The 19,655-nt window shown below is 35.7% G+C and overlaps 1 protein-coding gene across 8 annotated transcripts in view; it reads left to right on the forward strand.

Annotated features, from left to right (window-relative positions):
• CCDC171 (coiled-coil domain containing 171) overlaps window positions 1–19,655 on the forward strand; it is a 155,842-nt gene that overhangs the window by 124,827 nt on the left and 11,360 nt on the right. For 7 of the 8 annotated variants that reach the window (XM_067315429.1, XM_067315424.1, XM_067315425.1 and 4 more), the window contains one exon: window positions 8,519–8,671. In XM_067315429.1, coding sequence (XP_067171530.1) covers window positions 8,519–8,671 — 153 coding nt within the window. Of the gene's footprint in view, window positions 1–4,090; window positions 4,361–8,518; window positions 8,672–19,655 lie in introns of those variants that run through there. The other variant, XM_067315426.1, reaches the window with a different exon arrangement.

The raw sequence follows: 19,655 nt of genomic DNA on the forward strand, positions 1-19,655 counted from the left end.
CACTCATCCACCAGTTCTTTAATGTGGTAATTGGGATTTATACCTTTCTGAAGTGAGATTATCCATTTTCTTTATGACAAATATCTGAAAAGATAGACAGAATCAGTTTCTCCAAGAAGGGTTTTCTTCAACTCTGAATTCTTTTTTTAGTAGAACTATCTCTTTAGAGATCACAAGAATCATTTTATTCACCTTTCTTCCTCTGACTGTGATGATAAAAAGCAAAGTTTGGGAGGAGAATGTTTTATTTTCTTCATACTAACCTTAACAATAGCAAATTATCAAACTGTATTAGCTCAGTATCAATACCACCTTTGGCAGAAGTTGGCCATATTCTCCAACTCTTGCTTTTGAACAAAGGATGCTATTTGCATGTTCATTGTGAAGGCCAGTAGCAGTTGTAGTGTGCTCTTAAGATTTTCTTTGAGTCTGCAGCAAGAGCTGCTATCTGTGCAGTTTCTTAAAAAAAAAAAAAAAAAAAAGCTTAAATCAGGTCTTGAAACCAAGTTTAATTGAAGATCTATCCATTTCAATGTTGTTTTAATACAAGTTTTGGTGAGATTCAAGAACATAGGAAGCAAATTAGGTATTTGGCTAATATCCAAGTTTAGACAGATCCAAGGGAAAACAGCTGTCCATCTGATATGTGGCAGCAGACATTAAATTAAGGGTTTCGCCATTTTTTCTTGAGGAGTGCAGTTCAGTTTTTCTACATCATTACTTTCTCTTTAGAGACTGGTGCTTTTTCCTATGTTCATATAATAAATTTGTGCACATAACTGATTTTTGATTCAGAAGCTAATTGAAAGATTGTTTTGCTATTCAATCTAGTAACAATACTTTATGGTTTTTTTAATGTAGGATTATGTTGCTTTCTTTTGCTTTATGTGGGATTAAATATTTCTGTTGAATTAGAATGACGTGCTACCTTGAGCACTTTGTAAGAAAAGCAAAAGAAATGAAGTTAGAATATCACAAAACTTTGTGCAGTTTTCTAGCCCCTGAGCTCCATTAGACTTGAGCATTCTTCTAAAATCTGATATGAAGCAGAACTCAATTATTTATGTCTGAGCCATACAATAGTAGTTCTTATATCTACTCAACCTGCCAGTACAGATCTTTGTTGCTCCTAACAAGTGGCAACTACCTCCAGAGTGTAGATTGGCTTCATCTTACTCTTGAAAAACACAGTGTAGAAAATTTTCTTCTTCTAAGTATGTGTTATCTAATTTGTTTTGAAAATAGTTCAATTTAAAATTGAAAAGCTTCTTCCTGTAGCTAGAAAGGAATAATATATATCCCTTTATAGCTAAGATATTTCATGCCTGTGCTGAACCCAGATATTGGGGGGTGATCATTTTCTTCTGTAGGAATAGTGATACAGACTTTTTCTACACTAGTTTAAAAATAAATCAGTATTTTTTCACCAGTCTGTAAAAATATTCATAAAAAACCTTGGTAGCATCTGTTTGCCTGTAAAGGGTTTTTCCTTACTAGAAGGATTTGAAATTGGTCTTAAACAATTAATGAAGTACCTCTTAAAACCAAAGAAAGAAATATCTTTAATTTTCAGTTAAAATATCGTTACTACTTTGGCAATTGGTTGTCTTTGAAAAAATTACCTATGCTGGATAGTTTGTGCATAGCATTTCAGAAGAACAAAAGTTTTCCAGATCTTCATTAACCTTCTATGTAAAGTTATTTTAGACTTTCCTGTTTAATAACTTGATAGATCAATGTGTGCTTCTCTCCCATCCTGAAAATGTTTTCAGATGATAATTAATCCATGAGATTTTAGACAGTTTAGATTTACAGTTTAGGTAATACTTATTTATAAAAGTTCTTCTGAATTGCTTATATAGGATATCCTGTCCTTGTGTAGGATTCTTACAAAAATGGGAAAGAATAGGCTTCATCTTTACTGATCATATATATATGAGTTTGGCTGTGAAAAAAGGATTCTGTGCTTTAGCTTTTTTATTTCTTTTTTGTTTCTGAGATGTCACTCCAATAGACTAAAAGCAACATCATCCAGTTGTAGACAACTTGTACTTTCACTCAACATTCAACTGGAATTTTGATGAAAAGTTTTATTCTCTTTTGTCACCTCAAGACAGAATGTTTGATGGGGCACAGCCATTTTTGAATAAAACTGCATCCCAACTTTTTGTTGGGTTTGGTGCTTTTTATTTCTTCCCAGCAGTGGGAATATGTTGTACTCACTCTAGGGAGATTTTCATGCTTATAGGTGAGGCATTTCAAGGTAGACTGTATTTCAATGACTACCTGTCCCTCTTTCTTTGCTCGCTGTTTAGAATATAGGCTGCAGGAGAAAGTCGAAGGAACTGTACCAACCTGAATTTTCTTTCAGTTCTGTTTCTTTCTTGCCCAAACCATTTTCTTGAAGATTCTCTTATCCCTGAGACGCTAACGCATTCTTTTTGTATCAGCACCATTAAGATGAAGATGAGGAGGAGTGGGGCAAAATATTTTGCTTGCATTTTCCCCTCATCTTTTACTTAAATTACAAGTTCTTTGGGCAAAAATTTCTTTTCAATCAAGTGTTTTTTTACATCTTGCATGCAGCTATGCATGCCTGTGTGCAACATACAGTGAGAATAAATTTACACATGTAAACATTATTAGCGTATAAAACCCCACATTTCCTTAGTTTTCTTAAGCAGCAATTTGCTTGCATGATCAGAGGACATTTCTGAGTACTAGGGCTGCAGGTGATTTCTTTGCTGTAAAATTCTCAGGATCCTTTGTATCTTACTGTATTAACAAAACCATTGCTTCATGGTCTTAATCTATCAGTTTCTATAAGAACAATGTTATTTTTGAAACTCTTACACTTTGTAATAATTTTCATGGCAATTGTTTTTATGCCCATCTACTGTGGTTTCCAGAAGAAGCACTTTCGTTTCAGTCTCTGTCAATTTCAATTCTGCCTTTTCAATTTTCTTGTAGGAAGTCATGTCATTACCTCTTGCAGGGTATCTAGCCTTTTATTTAGAGCTGTGTTCCCTTGGGCTATCTCCTCTGAGACCTTCGGGATAAAGTAATTGTTATTGAAGCGAAGGGGATAGAGTTAGGCCCCAAGTGTGGCACTGAGTCAGCTTTGGTTGGAAAAAAAAAGTTGTAACAGAACTGGCCTGCTTTTTGGCACATTTAAATTGTGCATGCCACGCTTCAGTGGAACCCAACAAAAAGTGTAGTGTGGAAACAAGATACAAGGAGAATAGATCATTAAAGAAGTGCCAAACAGCTGCAAAAGTGCAATATTGCTGAATGTTGTTTCCCTTGAGGTATTTTCTGATGCTTGAGAAGCCGCTATATTTACATCCTCCACTGATGTTGCCACTAGACATTTTGGACTATGGGACAAAGCAGCCAGAATGGATTTTGAAATGCTAAAATCGATGGGGCAAATACATTTTAATCCTTCCTCCTCCCCAAAAATAAATATCCTTAAATCTTGCTTATGAAAACTACAATTAATTGTTTTTTTTTTAGTTTTGGAAGCTTTTTTTAATTAATCTAATTTATATCAGTTTGAGGCAAGACAGTAATGACAGGCATACGGTAGGTTTTCCATTAAACATGCAAAACTCCAGTCCATGGAGTTTTCACACCAGTTGCTTTTGCCCGTATTGCACTTCAGCCAGACTCCGTGCCATAAATACAATCTTAGTCTTTTCAGATTCTCAGCTGAGCACTTTGTTGTACAAAAGTTAATCTTTCATTTTTCTGGAGTCCATTTATTGTTCCTTCTCTTGTTCTTTTTTGTCTCTTTGTATATATTGCCCTTAGGTAAATTTACTACCTGCTAACATTCTTTTTAGTTCAGGAATTTCCTGAAGGGAGAACCTAACAGACAAATACTAATTTTGACTTTTTTTTCATACTTTTTTTAATTCTGTTTTTTGAGCACTTTGTGCAGTATAGATGGTCTTGTTATTTTGACTGCTGTATCTAATATTACAAATTCAATACTTGCATTGTCGGGCTGTTACTATGTCTGATACTTTTTTATAAGCATCGTTTCACACCAGGTTTCCCTCCTTTATTTTTGTTCCCTTCTAAACAGGAAATACAGTTCTTTGGCAACATCAGGCCCAAGAAGATCCTGAGTCAGTGGCATGACATGGATGTAAAAATAAAGAAACTGCTTTTTAATTACTTGGAATTTTCCATGTGATATTTTATTTGTAACTTGGAAATAGTCTAAAGCTTTAAATGGTTGCTTCCATTTACAATTATTTATAATTCATAATCCAAATAAAATGATCTGTTTTGAATTGTTTTCATTCTCAGTGGCCAAGCATTGAGTGAAGGGATATTTTTTTGTAAGAGATAAAACATGTACAGTGTTTTAATTCGGGATAAAAAACCTGTCATTTTATAATCTATAATAAAACACTTAAAATTTCACAAGAAGTCTGCTGCTAATTTGCATATGCTGATCTATATATTTATTGTAACATGTTTCTACTTTAACTGAACTGAGAACAACTGAAGTTTAAGTAACCTTTGATAAATTAGTTTTAAAAATAAGGGTTAGTTTTCTTTTTATGTTTCATATTCCTTACACATTGTTGTATTATTTATCAGTACCAGCTAGTAAAATGCCATTTTTCACTGTAAATAAAGTATTCCTAAAGTCTGAAGTCTGCCAATCTGACAAATTTATTGCTAATAATGCACGCAAAAGCAGTTTTAAAAGATTATACAGCACTGCACACCTTAAAATTACTGGTTCTAGAAGCAGTGTACAGCACAAGAAAATGATTGATTATTCAAAAGTAAACAGAGGGAATATTGGAAAGTACTGTTCTTACAGGTCCTCCAAAGACTGTCTCTAATGTTAAGTGTTTCTCAGTTCTTTTTAAGATTAATGTGGAGAAAGAAATCACAACCTGAAGTTTGCTATTTTACTCCACAGTTCATTGGTTTATAGCCTACAAAGAGCACTAAATTAGCTTGTCTTGTTTGTCTTCTCAAGTTTCTTAGCTTCACCAACCTGTAGGTTAAGCCAGAACTTTTCATTAGTAACCTTGTATTACAGATGTGTCGTTTATAAACAGGGAAGTAGCTAGTTCTTCCTTATGCCTTCCTAATCTCTTAAACCTCATATGTTAATTTCACTTAAAAGAAAGGTTGTTTAATTTAGATTAAGTTTTATATATGTTCTCTTTTATCAACTTATGTGCCTATCTGCTTATCTTTAGGTTACTGGAGTCCAGTCCAGCACCTTCAGCAGAAAAGCGTTCTTTCTTCATGCCAATCTTCTGCATACATTTTTATACTATGAGTTGCAACCAATTATCTAAGAAGGTCATGCTTCTGTTTTCATGAAGCTGCTCGTGTCCTGACTTAAAATGTTGAGCATGGGTCTCTTCTTGCATTGAAAACATTTTTGACATTGAAAATACTTTTGACATTATAATTTGCTTCTACCAGATCAGTAGCACAAGATGTAGAACTTTATATACTAGTGAAAGCTTTTATAAAATGAGGCATTGTAGAGAGTAAAGGAAGAAAAGGAAGAGGTCACTGGAAAAAGCAGTTCAGCTGTCTGTTTCTTTTTCCTTTCTTTTTCTTTTTTTTTTTTTTTTTGATTAATTCAGGGTAATTCATTACAATTTCTGTTCTTAAAATTGACAGTCCTATGTAAATTTCAACCATTTTTCAACCATCCTTTAGTCCATCCTTAGAATGGTACTAGAACTGTAGAAATGTTGTAATGTTTAAAATTAGCATTCTCCAGCCCTCAGAATTGCTCTGGCTTCCTTGGCTAAGTCTTCTCCTCACTAACATTCCTATAATACTCTTCAGTCAGAAAAGGTTTTCGCTTTTAAAGTGTGTGTGTGCAGACGCATTTGAGTTGCAGTAAAATTGCTTCCTATAATGTTTAGGGATCACTACATCTGGCCTTTCTGAATAGAAATCAATTTCTGATGGTTATTTTAATTTTTTTTTATTTGTAATGAAAGAAAATTTTTTGTTGCTTCAGATATTGTGTTCCCAGTTTGCATGTCACACTACTACCAACACATTCAAAAACAGAAGTGCTCACTAAAATGTAGTTCCTGCAGATGTGTCTGAATGTCAAATTCTGTGCTATAAAAATTAATCAGGAGGGTGCTGAAGTATCTTACATCTTATTGCTATATTTACCTGAAAAAAACAAACAAACAAAAAACAGTCTTTAGTGAGCAAGAGAAGAAAAAAATTTTCAGCAGGACCGCGTGTCTGTCTTTGAAGTTCTTTTAACAGACACTGTTCATTCATTATTTGACAGATCTTATAACATGCAAGTGACCAGATCCTATCCCCATTCCCTGTGTCTCAAGCTTTTTAATGAGTGCAACTTTTGTACTATGGAAGACAGATTTGCGATTCAGTGTGTAACTGGCATGACTTATGTAGAAACAGGTGTAAAGAAATGCCTTGCAATGGTACCTTTAAAAATGTATTTACCATCCTCCAGTTGACATTTGAAATCAATGTTCTGCATGCTCATTGTCAGTGATTCCATAGGGTGTTTCAGAAGATGAAAAAATGTTGTTCTCCCTGGCATGAGTGAAGAGAAGCCTAAGCTGACCTTGGCTATTTGCTAGGGAATTGGAATATGCTGTAAAGAATGACTATCTAAGGATGCAAAAATGCTACCTTCCACATTGGTACTGAAGAGTTAATAACAGAGAAATTGCTTCCTTCCATATTAAAAAAGAACAAACAAAAAACCCCAGAAGTCTTAGGAAAAATGTTTGCCATACTTGGAAGTAAAAGTTGTAGAACAAATACTTTTTGCCTGTGATTGAAAATATTTTTCAACTTGTTTAATTTGTTTTTGAACTTGAACAGGGCAACAAATGAAATAGCTGAGTTGAGAGAGCTTTAATTTTGCGTAGAAGTGGATCTGGTGAATGAAGTGCCATTTGGGCAGTTTTTCAGCAAGGCTATTTCAGATATCTGGATAGACTTCCTGTGGCACTAAAGATGAAGGATGAATCTGTATAGGTTAGTGGGTTCACTAGCTTTGTGGTAGTGGAAGTGAGAGGAAGAAGGTAAGGAATGCTCTCTATGTACTCTAATTTAGAGTTGTCTTTAAGTTTCATCTAGGAAGTATCAAATATAAGAATAAGTAAGTTTTGGGGGGTTTTTTTCTGTGAGTCTTGAGATGCAGCTTGTTGTGAGACATTGGCATAATCCTTGTTTATGAGTCACAGCCTCAGTTCACTGAGGTATTTCAACATATGTCTAACTTCTAACATGTGGGCAGTTGCCATGTGAAGGCTATCCTACAGTTTTATATGGGATGTGATTTGTATCCACATTCTTGCGCAATATTTGTGAAGAGCTGTGACATTTTAGTCAAATTGAATGTAAATAAAATCATTTTAAATACAGGGTCAGACCTGGCAGAGGCAGATTTATAGACCTGTGTGGATACACTTTTAGAGCTAGCACTAGAGTAGGTAAGATATTTTAGGTATTCTTTTTGATGAGGATACAATGGTGGTAATTTGCCATGGCTGTTTTCTGCATTTGATGATGAGGTAACTTGATTGACTTCAGTTGTGTTACTTTTATTTTGTTCTCAGAAGCAGTAATGTCTTTGAAAACAAAGAAAGGAAAACTGTAAAAATTTTTGTGAATGTCAGTTGATGATACAAGCTTATTTTTGACTCTACCAAAGAATTACATTCAAAAGGCCAATTTCATATTATCCGTAATATGTTCTTACAGTAGAAACTTGCTACAGGTCATTTCAGAAGGGAAAACTATAACCTATAAAATGTGATTAACCAGTTGTAAAGAAGTCCAATAATCTCAACAGTGTTACACTACTTAGGGCAGATATAAAGTTACCAGTGCTGCCAAATCATTTGTACTCTCTTGTGCTGTTAACTTTATTATCAGTCTGATCAATATTACACGATTGGGACATTCTTCCACTATATACATGAAAACAATTATATTTTCCCAGCTATATTGTAATCAGATGATTTACTTTCAGAGGTCTGTAGGTTTTCTCTGTTTCTTTTGTTTCTGCCAAATTATTTTTTTTTTTTTAATGTGGAGTGGGAGAATTAGTAACTTGACTGATTTTGAAAGTATGAACATTTACCTGAAACTGCATGGTGGTTCTTTATAGACAGAAACTGAACTTGTACGGAGTCTTGTATTTAAATACAATGAAAAGTAATATCAGCTGTTCAATGTTGTATTTCATATTTGAAAAAAACACATCAAAACACCTTCTAATTTGAGTGCATGGTCTTTTGCTTTTCTTTAATGCTATTTAGTATTTACAGTAATAGAAGGAGTACAAAAAGCATTATTAGACCTTCTTAAGTCCAGAGACTGAAATTTAGCCTGTCTTCCAACATTTGTTTGATTTCTTTAGTTAATAAAAGCTAGCTGCTGTTCTGTAATGAATTTGGATATATGCTATTTGGCATTCAAGGATAGCCTGCCTGGCACTGATTATTTATTTTACTTTTTAAAGGCTATGATTAAAAGTTTTATGGATGTCTACCAACTTGCAAGTTCCAGAGTTGGCATGTTAGGGAGAGAAATAGCATCTCATCAGCTTCACATTGCAGCCCTGAAGTCCGAGCTCCAAACAGCTTGTCTTCGTGAAAGTGAAAGCTTACAGTTGGTAAGTCTGCTTTTCAAGTCGTTTTTTTCATTTGGATATACACTTTCCTAGCCAGCATTTCCCTTCATGTTGCATAGTTCCTGTAGGGAAATACATAATATTTCATTATAAATATAATACAACAATAAAAATAGTATCAACAAGAAATCTTTTGAGACTTCTTCAGAAGTGAATGTGGGATGCTAGAAGTTATCACTAGGATTAATTTTACTGCTGTATCTTGCACAAGGACATTGCTACTATAGCTGAAAAAGTACTACATTGTGATTTCTTTGTCTTTGGGAATACAGCCAATAGTTGAATTTTGGACTTAAGCAATTTAACTGTCTAAAGATACAGCACCCCATTAAACCAGAATGTAATTAATTGTGCATGTAACCAAAATGTTAACTAGGATACATGATTATTTTTTAGACAACTGTGCTTATGAATAATATGTCTCACTAAAGAAAAATACTATGATTCAGTTATAAGGTTAAAATCCAATTTCAGAAATCATTTCTTGTCTAAAATGTTGCTTCTCACAGAGATACTTGGACTTGTTTAAGGCTAATAAGGTGATTCTTCAGATCTGGGATCTGTCTCTAGGGGGATTATTGAATGCAGATGTATTTGTGTCACACAGGCAGGAGGCCAGACACATAAACTATCATAAATATGTAGCCAAGTATGTCTAGAATGAAACTGTGTAGGGTATGCAAGTTGCATATACTTAATCTATTTCTTCTCCATCTTTCTTTACTTTTCCACACAAGATAAAGAGGAGAGCTTTGGAGTTTGTTCCTTTGGGGGTTTTTTTTGTTTGTTTTTCTCTCCTTCCCCATTTCTTTTCTTTAACTCTTGTGAAGCAAAAGACCATAAGAAAATGGGGATTGTTTGTTTTTCTTTTTGAAATAGAATATCTGTAAGAAGAGAGCAGTCACTAAAGCAAATGACATAAACACATCAGCAAACAGATACTGAAAGGCTGTGGCTGTGACTTTGGTTGCGTCCCAAAGAACTGCATTAATTTCTTGTCATGCTTCTAAGTTGATCAGCACAAAGAGAGATTAGCACAAATTGAAAATATTTTCCTCACTGCTGAATTTCAATTTTAAGATCTTTAGATGATAGTTGTTGGATGAAAGCATTGCTTCATTTGTGACTCTGCACAACCTTTCTAAGAAACTCACCAAAATTGCTTCACTAAGATTGCTTCTCGCCTCCTCCAAACAGCTTTCCTTTATCTTTTGTTTTCTACTAGGTTTACATGTGTCCTGCTGAGCCTGTGCCCAGTCTAATTGGGTTGCTCCTTTGTCTGCATGTTGTGATTGTTTTGTTGTTTAAATCAAGATGACCACTTGTATACTAAGGATTGGGAAGTCTGCCAAATTTACTGCAGTGAGGTTTGCTTTCATTTGGATTGAGAGCGCTTTTAGCAGAGATTATGCAAGTGCTGTCTTTGAAGAGCTATGCTATGGCTTGATATGTCACAGTGAAAACAAACAAACAAACACCCCTCCAGCTCTTTCTGATTAAATGCGACCCTTTTGTGTCTGCCTACAGTATCAACGTAAAGATGATACCATTTGTATTGTAGTAGGGTCTGTAGACTCTGCTTTGCAACCCATTTGAGGGGAAGAAGAGTTCTTCCCTTGAGATGCAACTTAATTGTAACCTAAGCATAAGTATTAATAGAAAATGTTCTAAAATTTTAATGAAAAGGCAAAAAAAATTCATAACTATACTTTCTCAAGTTTTCTCAAGTTTTCTCAAGTTTCTTTAAAAAATGACAAATGTTTATGGTATATTTTGTAATATTTAGATTTTCTGTAAAGTTTGTCCCTAATATTTGCAAAAGTTGCATCAAGCATGAGTTTTAATAAAGTTAGGCATCACAGCTTTCCGGAGTGGCTTTTACCTTTTAAAGCTTCAACCCATATTGTTCTATTCCATTTCTGAGGGGGAAGTTTTGCACTGAATTTCTTTCTGCATGAAACAAAAAAATAGAACTTAATTTTTTTTCTTGTAATGTGGGCACTTTCTTTGATTATTTTAAAGGAAAGAGAGTGATGTCTTTTCCCAGGCATCTGTCAAGTTTCAAAATTCTACATACTTTGTTGCTTTCAATCCATTGTGTTTAATCACATACAGAGTAACACTTGTTAGGTTGGCAAAACTTTTCAGGCAGCAGGCAAGCACACCGCACCTGGACTGTCTTGGTTTATCCTATATGTCAGTTTACAAAACTCATATGATATGGCATGTGTTCTAGAACAATATCCTATTACTCAGTAGTGAAAAATTTTTGGAAAGTCCTTGATGTGTATGCAAAGTATTGTCTCTTCCCTTGTTAGGTCTACCTTTGTCTTACTGTGTCCTGTTTCCTGATGTTTTTCACACTAGTTGCATATGATTCCATGCCCTCCCAACTGTCCGTTGCATTCCAAGTCAGAGCCATTTGTCAGCACTGGTCTGTTCCTTGTTCAGAAGATAGTGTTCTCCTAACTGGCCTCTTTATGTTGATATCTGCTAACTACATCACCTTTCTTTCTATTCACACCACTTTGTCCTCTGCTTCTGCTTAGGGTTTTGCTGATTATTGTGAAAACAAAACTGATGCCATAAGGCAGTATCAGTGATCCTGACTTCTCATCTTCAGTCTAAGACTCTGAAGTGACATCTCCATCCTCCAGTCTACTCCTAGTCCTACTGCTTTCCTTCTTGTCCATAGTGTTTAAATTCTGAGATTGCTCTCTGTGCTCATGCTAATGCCAACAGAGAAGAACAGGAAGGGATATGATCATGACAGACAAAGGTGAGATAAACAATGATTAGAGAGAAGAGAATAATTATGTGAGGTGAAAGGGAGTCAATGGCAAAACATATTCTATACTCTTTATTAGTGTCTAGCTCTCTGTCTTTGTCTGTATCTGGTGATTCTTCCTCTCTGCAACCCTTTATCTGCCTTTCTGTAGTGTATTTTTCAATCTTGCAACTCTTTCAAGTTCAATAGAGCTGAAATACAGTTTATTACTTTTCTACCAAGAGCACCATTTTTTCCATTGTTTCCTGTTATCTGTATCTCCTTTCTTGTCCATTTTTTGATTTCTCTTCCATTTTTTGTTTTCCTTTACCAGAAGGTTCTACAGCCTTCATTACATTTCTAAAATTTCTTTTTCCTTTATTTCTGTCATGAAAACATTGAAATTTTATAATAGCTTTTCTTCTCAACTGCAGCAGTTTCCCCTCAGTGTATTTCTCTGCTTTTTAAAATTTGCTTCTTCTGAAGTCCGACTGCCACAATCACAATTCTGTCTTCCACAGCTTGCTGCATGCCCACATTGGGGGCTATGTCTGTAATTGGTAAAGTTCCAGTTCATCTAATAAGATGTCACTGATACGGCCATGAAGACTTGGCTGTAAAGATATAGGTCACTGGAGTAGGAACAGAGAAGCCAGCTCTCAGTCTCATGAAATAAGATGGAGAGTTTCATTGGCACTGGACTCAACTCTGGACTGCCGCTGCCATTTTCTCCATGAAATTTAAGAAACTCTGTTCCACTTACAGATTTTTCTGTATTCTGTGCACATCTCTGCCCTTATACTTTCTTTAGGAAAGCTTAAAGCACTTAGAAGATGAGCTTAGTGAAAGAAATTCACCAATAGTAACTGTACACATAATTTGTGAATCTGTGTAAAGTGTTTAACTAGCAAAGATATCAGCTGAAAAGTTCTCATGTTTCTTTTTATCCTGCCTATTTATTGTTTAGCAAAATCTAGTAAGGTAGACATCACAGACTGGACTGTTCTTCAAGTTTCCTATTAAAGGAACACTTGTCAGTTACTTTAACAGTACTGGGTTATCCTGCTTTGATCCATTTTATTTCTCCTTCAAATGCACTGGCTTATTACTGTACTTACACTTTTCTTCAGAGTTGCAGTAACAAGTAGTCTTTGAACTGAGAGCTTTTGAGTGCTCTACTGTGCAATAATACAGTCATAAGCAATTACTTTGTGGGTGCTTTGGGGTAACGTGGCATCATATAATTCACGTGGCAGGCATGTGAATCCACGGTATCTATACTGTCAGAGAAAAGTCTGTTGCTGCAAGCGCAGTGTTGTGAGGAGTGGATGTAGTGACACTGTATTTTCCAGTGTGATCTCTGACACATATGAGGAAGTGACAAAATTCAATTCATTATAATAGTTCTCCAGAAGGTGTTGTTTTCATAGCTTTCAGCCTTGAGATTTTGTGCACTGGTGTCAGCACTAGTGTCAGAATTTTAAGAACTTAAAATATCCTGGTATCACTTTTGGCAGACAAAAGAAGACACTGTTATTCTATTTCAGGTAGTCAGGTGTTTCTCTGATCCTGAATGTGCTGCATTTTCTCTGTGGCCTTTTCTCTTCTGCAATGTCTACCCATGGGCAAACCAGCATAAGAGAGAAATTGAAAGCTATACTTAGGTCACCCAGAAGCATTCAGCTAATCTGGTGATATTCCTTCCTCTTTTGTTTTAACTTCAGAATGAAAGGAGAGTAGAAAATGAGTGGGAAGAGAAAGTAATGTATAAAGATGATGAAAGAAAAGCCTTGTGTGCACTGGAGAAATGGAAATTCGGGAAGCTAGAGGGAAAACTTTAACTGAAAGGGAGGGAGAGAAGGTGAGTCTCAGATGGGTAAGAGAGGGGTGAAGTGAAGGTCTGTAAGAAGAGCAGAGTTCTCAAACTAACCAAGAAAAGAACTTTTGTCTTTGGATGCTTATCTTAGCTTGTGTTGAAAATCAAATCATTCGTTGCTTTATGTGCCTTTGCATCATCCTTACCTTTTTCTTCCCCACATTGTGGCTGTGACTGTCCTTTGTCTGAAAATGCCTAATGATATCATGTGGACTACTGAAAAGCCAAGGACTGTAGGTTTTTGGTAAGGTGAGAGAAGCAAGTGGAATGATCTAATATGTGAGAAATCCGTATTCATTGTTGAGATGCTGGTAGCTGAAATATACTTCCATACTTTTTATTGAAGAACTGCATTAAGCATAATGTAAACTCTTCTTCCTACTCAGAGGACCAGCAGTCAGCCCTCAGCTTTCATGATGTACTTGAACCCAGTTAATGTGGGGGAAGGGAGAAAAGAAATGTTTTAAATTCAGATTTATCAAGTAACTACACCACTGACAGTTTCTTCTCACATTAGCCACACTGGTCAGAGTAGTGCTTTTACATGCGTTTTCCCCCACGCTCTTGTTTGCCATGTCAGTGGCATCAATCGGTGTATCTAGGCTGTGAGACCTGCTTCTAACTGGGCAGCATATGCAATGTCTTACATTTAGAATTATGAAAAAGGAACTGGAGAGAAAGAAAGAAGAAAACTGCCTTTTAACTTGCTATCTGGGAGAAAGGCACTCACTCCATCGGTGTAAGCGTTAAATGTCAGGGAATGTCTTTCATGGGCAGGAGCCATATCTTTTGTGTTAGAACATGGAATGACTGATGTAGCTGGGAGAATTCTTCCCAGATGTTGCAAGAGCAGATAGGTCCTGGATGAAAACTCTACTTGGCTTTTCCACTACTTCATACTAGCCTGATGCACAGTTGAACTGAAAAGATTTTTTGAAAGCTTTGGAATTGAACTGTTTTTTTTTTAAACATTTGGAATTGGTTCAAGGGACCGATTTGGGTGTAAGATGTATTGGCTCTTAATTTGGCCTGTAGAAAATAATCAGACTTAATATTTTCATTGTTACCTCTTTTCTTACAGTGTTTTTTGGCAGTAGTCCAGGATGGAATTCAGTAAGATGTGGACTTCAAATAATTGTAACTTTTACTCAGTGCTGTTAAATACCAGTGCATGGCTTATTTACTGTGAAACATAGGAATGTTCTTAAAGTGATAATAAGTAAAGAAAAATCTGACGGGCACAAAAGGAGAGCTTCCTTACTGTTGACAAAAAATAGACACAAAAGACTGACATATCAGTATAGGCAAAAATAGAGAGCCATATTGGAAATATTTACTTAACTTGAATCTTCTACCAGGATAAATCCAGAGAGCAGTAATATCTCCTAGTGAGTATTTTTTTTTTTTAATTGAAAAGTTTGCATTTCTTACTTGACTGTAAGCAATTGGCCGTTAGTTGCCAGCCTTACAGCATAGGCAAGGAATGCAGGTATACTAGTGTAAATACCTTGTCATGTGGTATTGCTTACATAAGTAATAGTTGTAACCAAACAGTATGAATCATGTAATTTAAACTGTTTGATTACTCTATAGTACCAATAATAAATATAATGATATGAAACCAATATTATAAATCACATAATATGACTTGAGGCAAAGTGTTCAATACATTTGCTTTTTTGTAAAGAATACTTCCTTTTCTATGCAAAATGTTTTTGATGTTAATATTCTAGGTAGGTGAACTTTTAACTTGTCAGACTATTGTAACATATTTGAAAATTATAGTAATTTGATTAAAATGTTGCCTATAAGGCAAAAGGTTCAGTTAATAGAATCCATATGTAATTAAAATGCAGAACTAAATGTAATCAGACCCCAGTGACTGGTGCCTTCATATTGATAGTTTTACAATGGCCTCTGGGGTTGAAAGTTTATGTTAAAGTTACTAATGTAGCTGTGCTCCAGAAAATGAGCAAGACAGTTTAGCCATTTCAAGTATGACAGTGTAGGGAAATGATAGTCACACACACACACACAGAAAAATCAGATCCTCTGAATTTCAGGGGGATCTCTCGTTGGCAGGTGGTAGAAACGCAAGACTGCTTTAGTGTGCTAGTCAGAGAACTGCACTCAGCAGCAGCACTGTTATATAAACATCACTAAATGAAGGATCATGCTGTGAGCAAGTGATGGCGTATTTTTTTTAAATACTGTAGTTATTTAATTTGTGTGAATTCACATTTGAATCATCTGAAAGTTATAGACACAACACTATGTACCAAGCCACAAAAAAAAGTTTTAAAAAAAATTTCTGAACTTAAAAAAATTATTTTCTCTGGACAGTTTTAAGAGTCAACATCCTGTGTTAGAGTTCTCTAATCATCACCAGCACAATTTACAATCAGAACACACAGAGAGCCAGTTCAGACCAGCTCATCTGTTGACTTTGGCAGAAGCCCTTAATCTCACTGTGTGCAGCTGCCACTTGAGAGATGGGGACTCGGCAGAGAGCCGAAGGAGGGTGGGATACAGGGTTGGTCAAGGCATGAATACATAGGCCTGCTTCATTTCAACAGTCGTACACTGCTTTTTTTATAGTCTTTTCATTTTACTGCTTTTTTTTTTTTTTTAAACCTGAAATTAAATGAGGACCTCTCATGAGCCACTGCGCTCCAGGCATAAGAAATTGTAATGTCTGGCTTCCAGAAACTGTCCCGTCAAAATGTGCTTCTGATTAGGTGGCTTAATTACAGCTGTGAAAACAATGTTGATTTAGGCCTCAAGATTCCAGTGCATGTCAGCCGTTATTAGCTAGCCTTGGACTGAAGCCACCATTTTAAAACTCTGTACCACTAAAGTCACACACTGCCTGACAACTTTTTATTTAGGCAGAAATGTTGCCAGAAGCAACACATTTTATGCAAAATATTTTTCATTGCACAAATTTCAAATGTGACACTATTGATGGACATAAAATGGGTAGTTACGGTTAGACTTCACCAAGTCCAAAGCCTAACTTTTGCAAAAGAAAAAAAAAAGTTTAAAATAGTTTTTATAAAGTTTGACTGACATAATGCTTAATTTTAATTCCTTTAATTCAGTTTTATTCCAAATCCAGCATGTTGGTTTAACCACCCAATTTTATTGCATCTAAATTTTCCTGACAGTTTCATTTGCTGTTGGGAAATAAAATTGCCATTTTTGCAACATAGGAAATAATGGCTAGTTTCAAAACCAATATGTTTGAAACTTCCTTTGCCTGAAGCAGGTTAAGGCACACATTCAATTTACTTAAGGGGAAAAAAGCTCATTAAATAGTTTTTAATATTTTAATATAATTTAAGTAACTGCTTTCACAGTGGGAAAGCTTATTAGGTCCATGTATTTACACCTGCAGAGAGGTAAATGTTTGGGTAATTAGGCGGTTTCCAATACTTCAGCTTTTCAGAGTAGCTACAGAGTTAATATTATAAATACTGTAAATAGACATAATGCATTCATTGCATTTAAACTTTGCATTTCCACTGACAGTAGTTTGCTTTCAAGTGCTTGAGAAAGAAGTTTAATTTTTTTGCTTTGTTTTGTCTGTTTTTAAAGTCTCCTTAATGACATGAATTGGCCAAGGAATGTGAGTGAATGTGTGTGGGTGTTAGCTCAAGGCAGAGGCCTGTGCTTTGGAAAAGCAAGATCTGCATTCTCAGTTCACAGTTGCCATGAAATTCCAAATGTCCATGCTGTGTGGTTTAATGGAAACCATGAAGTTCCTAAATGACCGCAGGTTTGTTCCAATGTTAAGCACAAAACAAATCTTTCAAGTCATTGGCTGAGTTGCAAAAAAGGAGGGTCATGTTTTCAGGAAGCTAATCTCCTTTCCCTTTTTCGTTCATGGTTTGCATTTCTATGGCATTAGAAATGTGTTTCTAGTGAGGTACTGGATCTACTAGTGCACAAACAAGGGTCCTTAGTTCCCAGGACTGAAAATAAGTCTCTTGGAACCTAAAGTTGTATTCTCTTACATTAAATGCTCAGGCCAGGGCAATAGTTATACCTCCTAGAGTAACTAATTGGAAATTAGTTTGGAGAGACTAATAATTTGGATAAGGGAACAAGTCTAAGGTATAGATTCAAGTTTGCCCTATAGAAAAACGTCATGCATTCATTCACTGTCTGCAGCAGATTAGCAGAGAAAAAGGAAGTGAATGCCTATACTTCATTTTGTTCAGCTTTTGAAAGAGAAAGATAGGAATGAACTAGCCTTTTATTTTATTTGCTTTGCTAAATGGTACTTGGAGTTTCCTGGAATTGAATGTTTCAGAAAGGGCCCAGTGGCAGTGGAGGGCAACTTGGAGTCAGGAGACGACTATGTGATATTATTTTCCTTATCAGACGTTTTTGCAATAGTCTTACAAAACATTTCATTAATACTAAACAACAAGTTTTATTCACCAGCTACAATATAGTAATATGTGTTTGCTTACTCTTTTCCACATGCTGTCATTTCTTTTTGCTGTCCTCCCATGCCTCTCAAAGTGACATTTTCAGCACATCAAAATAGAAGAAATTTTTGTATATTATTACCTGTACTGCTAATGCTTCAGTAGAAATAAAAGTATTGAGAGTGCTAGACAGGCTGTTATTTTGAGAACTGAATATTATAGACCAGGACACCTAACCCTGAGAAAAAGTTTTTACAAAAGAACAGAGCTAAGGACACAATTTTATTGGCTTTTTAGAAGAAAAGGAATATTCTCTACAAAGGCAGCCAAATTCACTTCTTTCCAGACTCAAGGACTTTTACTCAGGCCATAAGGTGCTTCCTCCTCCCTTTTGAAGAAGTTATTTCAAGAAAGGGAGCTGGGAAGCTTCTGTTATTCCCTGTTAAACTGTGGGTTAAACATAAAGGGAATGCCTGTTTGTTCTGTGACTGTGAATCTGCTGAAAAATTTTTGGAGGGGATTAGAGCATAGCTGTGCCTGAATGATTCCAGCTCAGATACTTATATGGCATATAAATCCATGGAATCCAGATTGTCATCTTCCTGATATTTTCTTGCCATCTTTAATTTAGATCATATAAAGTATACAGTTATGAATAATTTTCTTGTTCTGACACCTGTTCGGTTTTGCATTTCTGTGCATTTTAGCTAACTATACAAAGTACCATTTATAAGGAGAAAATTCAGTGCTGATCTTCATTCATTAGCTTTGATATGCAGTGCAAGATGTGTACATGCCACTTCTGAATAGTGATTAAGCTTACTGAGTAGAGGGAAGGATTTTTGCTGTCTTTCATAATGTTTTATGTTACCCTACATTATAGCTCACTGACCAGCGTGCAGAGAGAAAAGACAAGAGAGAGAGACCTAGTGAATGTTCCTAAAAGGAGTGCATATACCTCAGGCAGTCACAGAAATGCACGTATGTGCAGCATGCCCCCATTTATAATGTGGCATTGTATAACACTATATGCACAAAAGACAAAAAAAAAAGTAGTACTGACATTTAATTGAATTGGGCTGGAGAATCTACTTTAGCATAAAACAACATTTTTAAGTACTGGGGAAGAGAATTTTCCCCTCAAAAGAGACATTTTTAAGGTTCGTATGGCAAAATCTCATATTTATGTGTTTGTATTTCCCTCTGGATGGCAGAGATACACTGCCCCAGAACTAGGGCATTCAGTGCCAGCAGAATGGCAAATACTTCTTCAGAGGAGACAATTCCTCTCTGTGACTCTCTGCTCCTGGTCCACCTGGCCCAGCTGGAAGGGAAGGGTCATGGAAGTGCAAGGCTGGGTATCATCTCCAGTCTCAGTCCTGCAACAGACTTCTCAGCCATTAGACTGCACCTCACTCATACGAGCAGAGAAGGAGGAGGAGAGTGGATCCTCTGCTAGGGTGGTAGTGCTTCTTGCCAGGCCAAAGAGATAATGAGAGAGTAAAGAACGGTAGTGGGAAACCGTAGCAGTCTCCTTTACTTTGTGCTTTTGTGGAATCTATAGAATCAAATTATTTCTCTGTTGGTTTGCCCATGCTTTTTTCCCCTGCCTTCTCCTACAAGCATGTATCTTCTCATCCTTTTCTCTTGGGGGAAAAAAAAACCCAAACCCTCACGTTCTTTTCTATGACACTTTTCCTATGGAGTAATATGTTTTTGTAGAAATACATGTGCTTACCTACTTCCATTGCTTGATCTTTTGCATTTTGTATTTTAAGCATAAAACTTAATACAAGAAATGAAAAAAAACCTTCAAAATATATGAGAGAGTATGACTTACAGATAAAAAGACAGGAAATTCAGAATTAGGGCATGAAGCATAACACT

The sequence above is a fragment of the Apteryx mantelli genome, chromosome Z, assembly GCF_036417845.1.
Source record: "Apteryx mantelli isolate bAptMan1 chromosome Z, bAptMan1.hap1, whole genome shotgun sequence".
Lineage (NCBI taxonomy): Eukaryota > Metazoa > Chordata > Aves > Apterygiformes > Apterygidae > Apteryx > Apteryx mantelli.